The following is a 2,073-nucleotide window of genomic DNA, read 5'->3' on the forward strand; positions in this document are numbered from 1 at the left end:
CTCACTGCTGTGTCCTCTCCCGTTGCGGAGCACAGGCTCCGGACGCGCAGGCTCAGCGGCCACGGCTCACGGGCCCAGCCGCTCCGTGGCATGTGGGATCTTCCCGGACCGGGGCACGAACCCGTGTCTCCTGCATCGGCAGGCGGACTCTCAACCACTGCGCCACCAGGGAAGCCCTCCATGCCAAATTTGTTCCCACCTCTGGGTGTTTGCACTTGCTACTTCCTCTCACCAAAATGTTCTTTCTTCAGATATCTGCATGGTCAACTCCCTCACCTCCTTCATACCTTCTCTCCAAAGTCACCTTCTCAATGGAACCTTCCATGGCCAAAATCTTTAAAGTTTCAACTCTCCCCTACATCATTTCAAATCTCCATTTCCTTGTCTACTTATTTCTTCTTAGAAAGGGAGTGATAAATTATCACTAGCTCCCATGCTATATATTTTATTTATTTATAGTGTTTATTATGTATCCTTCATTAAGGGAGGGAGCTCTTCAAGGGCCTGTGAGTTCCTCAAGGACAGAGATTTTTGCCTACTTTGTTCTTTTCTATATCCTCAGCACCTAAGCCCAGTAGATCCTCAATTAATATTTGTGAAATGAATGAATGAATGAGTATGGTCTCCAACCTCAGCTCAACCCACAGCACTGTATTTCATCCCTCTACAGATTGTTCCCATTCGCCTCAGCAGCTTTACCAAATTTTCACTGTCATCTTCTCATCCTACGTTACCACACTTATCAGGAGAAAGGTTCGTATCCTCGAAAAACCAAAGCACTCACTCAGCTTTTCTGCTCATCCTCATTGCAGCTCATTCATCTGCATCCATGCCCTTTTCCATCTCTTTCCCACCCAGTGAGAAAGAATGCTTCTTCTGCACCCAGCTGACCCTACCTTCCAAGTCCAAAGCTAATGTTACCACAACTACCACCTCCCTCTGCCATGAATTACTTAAAATGTCTTAAATACCTTCAATCTCTCCCTTTCCACCACCTCTATTTCAGAAACTTAGCTGGTACCTCCTTGTTTTCCAAATTAGACTCCTTTAATCCTGCCCTCATGCCGAGTATGATTAAGTGGCATTTGTTTTATAAGAGAATTTAAACTCTTAAAGAGAAACATCTAATAATTACATTTTAGGTTTCTACTATTTGCTTTTGGGAAGAATTGGGCTTTCTTCTCTGTGCCCATGAAATCATACTTGTCCAATTTTTCCTCTGCTCATTTAGGTCAGAAATTCTGTGGGGTTCCTGGACATACAAGGGAGATTTGGACCTAATCCAGAAGGAATATTCCCAAAGGTTTTTGAAATCAAATTATAGTAATGTTTTAAAGAGAAAAAGAATGGATTATATATACCATTTTGTAGGCAGTGCAATGTGTGTAAAAATATTGCTTCTGCTTTGTGCCTTTTATGGGAATATTAGGAAATTATTTTGAAGATGTGATGCATAGTCACTTACTTTGATTTCTTATCATTGTCATCTGTCAGGATAAAAACAACACATAAAGCAGTTAATAATAATGACAAAATGAAACATAGTCATTAACAATTTTGCTCTGGAAAAACATTTCTATAATTACTTTTATTCATGGAATAATGCAAAATAATTATTTGCTTTTTCATCTCTCTCTCTCTCTCTCTCTCTCTCGTCTCTCTCTCTCTCTCTCTCTCTCTCTCTCTCTCTCTCTCTCCATATTATAGATGACATTTTTTTCACATTCAGGACTGCTGCCTTGACTACATTTCTTAACTTTTCTCCAGAAAATGAAATCTTTTTACCTTCTGGATGTCAACTAAAGACCAACATTTCTAAATTAGCTAAAGAAAGTCTGATTTTTTGAACTACCAAATAAAATGAATATTTATTTCTTGTTTGGTTCTTTATAAACATCAGAATTTGTCTACTTAAAATGCGGACCACAAATCAACTAAACAATAAGATATCATTGACACCCCCATGCCAGTAGAAGCCATAGGATTGAGCCACGTACTATTTTCCCCAGCATAGGTCAGAGCAGATGGAGGGGAGGAGGTGAAAGTGGGCGCTCAGGGTCCTGAGTGTAGGGA

General features: G+C 40.5%; 1 protein-coding gene across 1 annotated transcript in view; it reads right to left on the minus strand.

Annotated features, from left to right (window-relative positions):
• Window positions 1-2,073, minus strand: part of ABCB11 (ATP binding cassette subfamily B member 11) — a 95,806-nt gene that overhangs the window by 83,660 nt on the left and 10,073 nt on the right. Inside the window, exon 3 of the mRNA XM_007452617.1 lies at window positions 1,466-1,487. Coding sequence (XP_007452679.1) covers window positions 1,466-1,487 — 22 coding nt within the window. The remainder of the gene's footprint in view (window positions 1-1,465; window positions 1,488-2,073) is intronic.

The sequence above is a fragment of the Lipotes vexillifer genome, unplaced genomic scaffold (assembly GCF_000442215.2).
Source record: "Lipotes vexillifer unplaced genomic scaffold, Lipotes_vexillifer_v1.1 scaffold454, whole genome shotgun sequence".
In the NCBI taxonomy this organism is placed as follows: domain Eukaryota; kingdom Metazoa; phylum Chordata; class Mammalia; order Artiodactyla; family Lipotidae; genus Lipotes; species Lipotes vexillifer.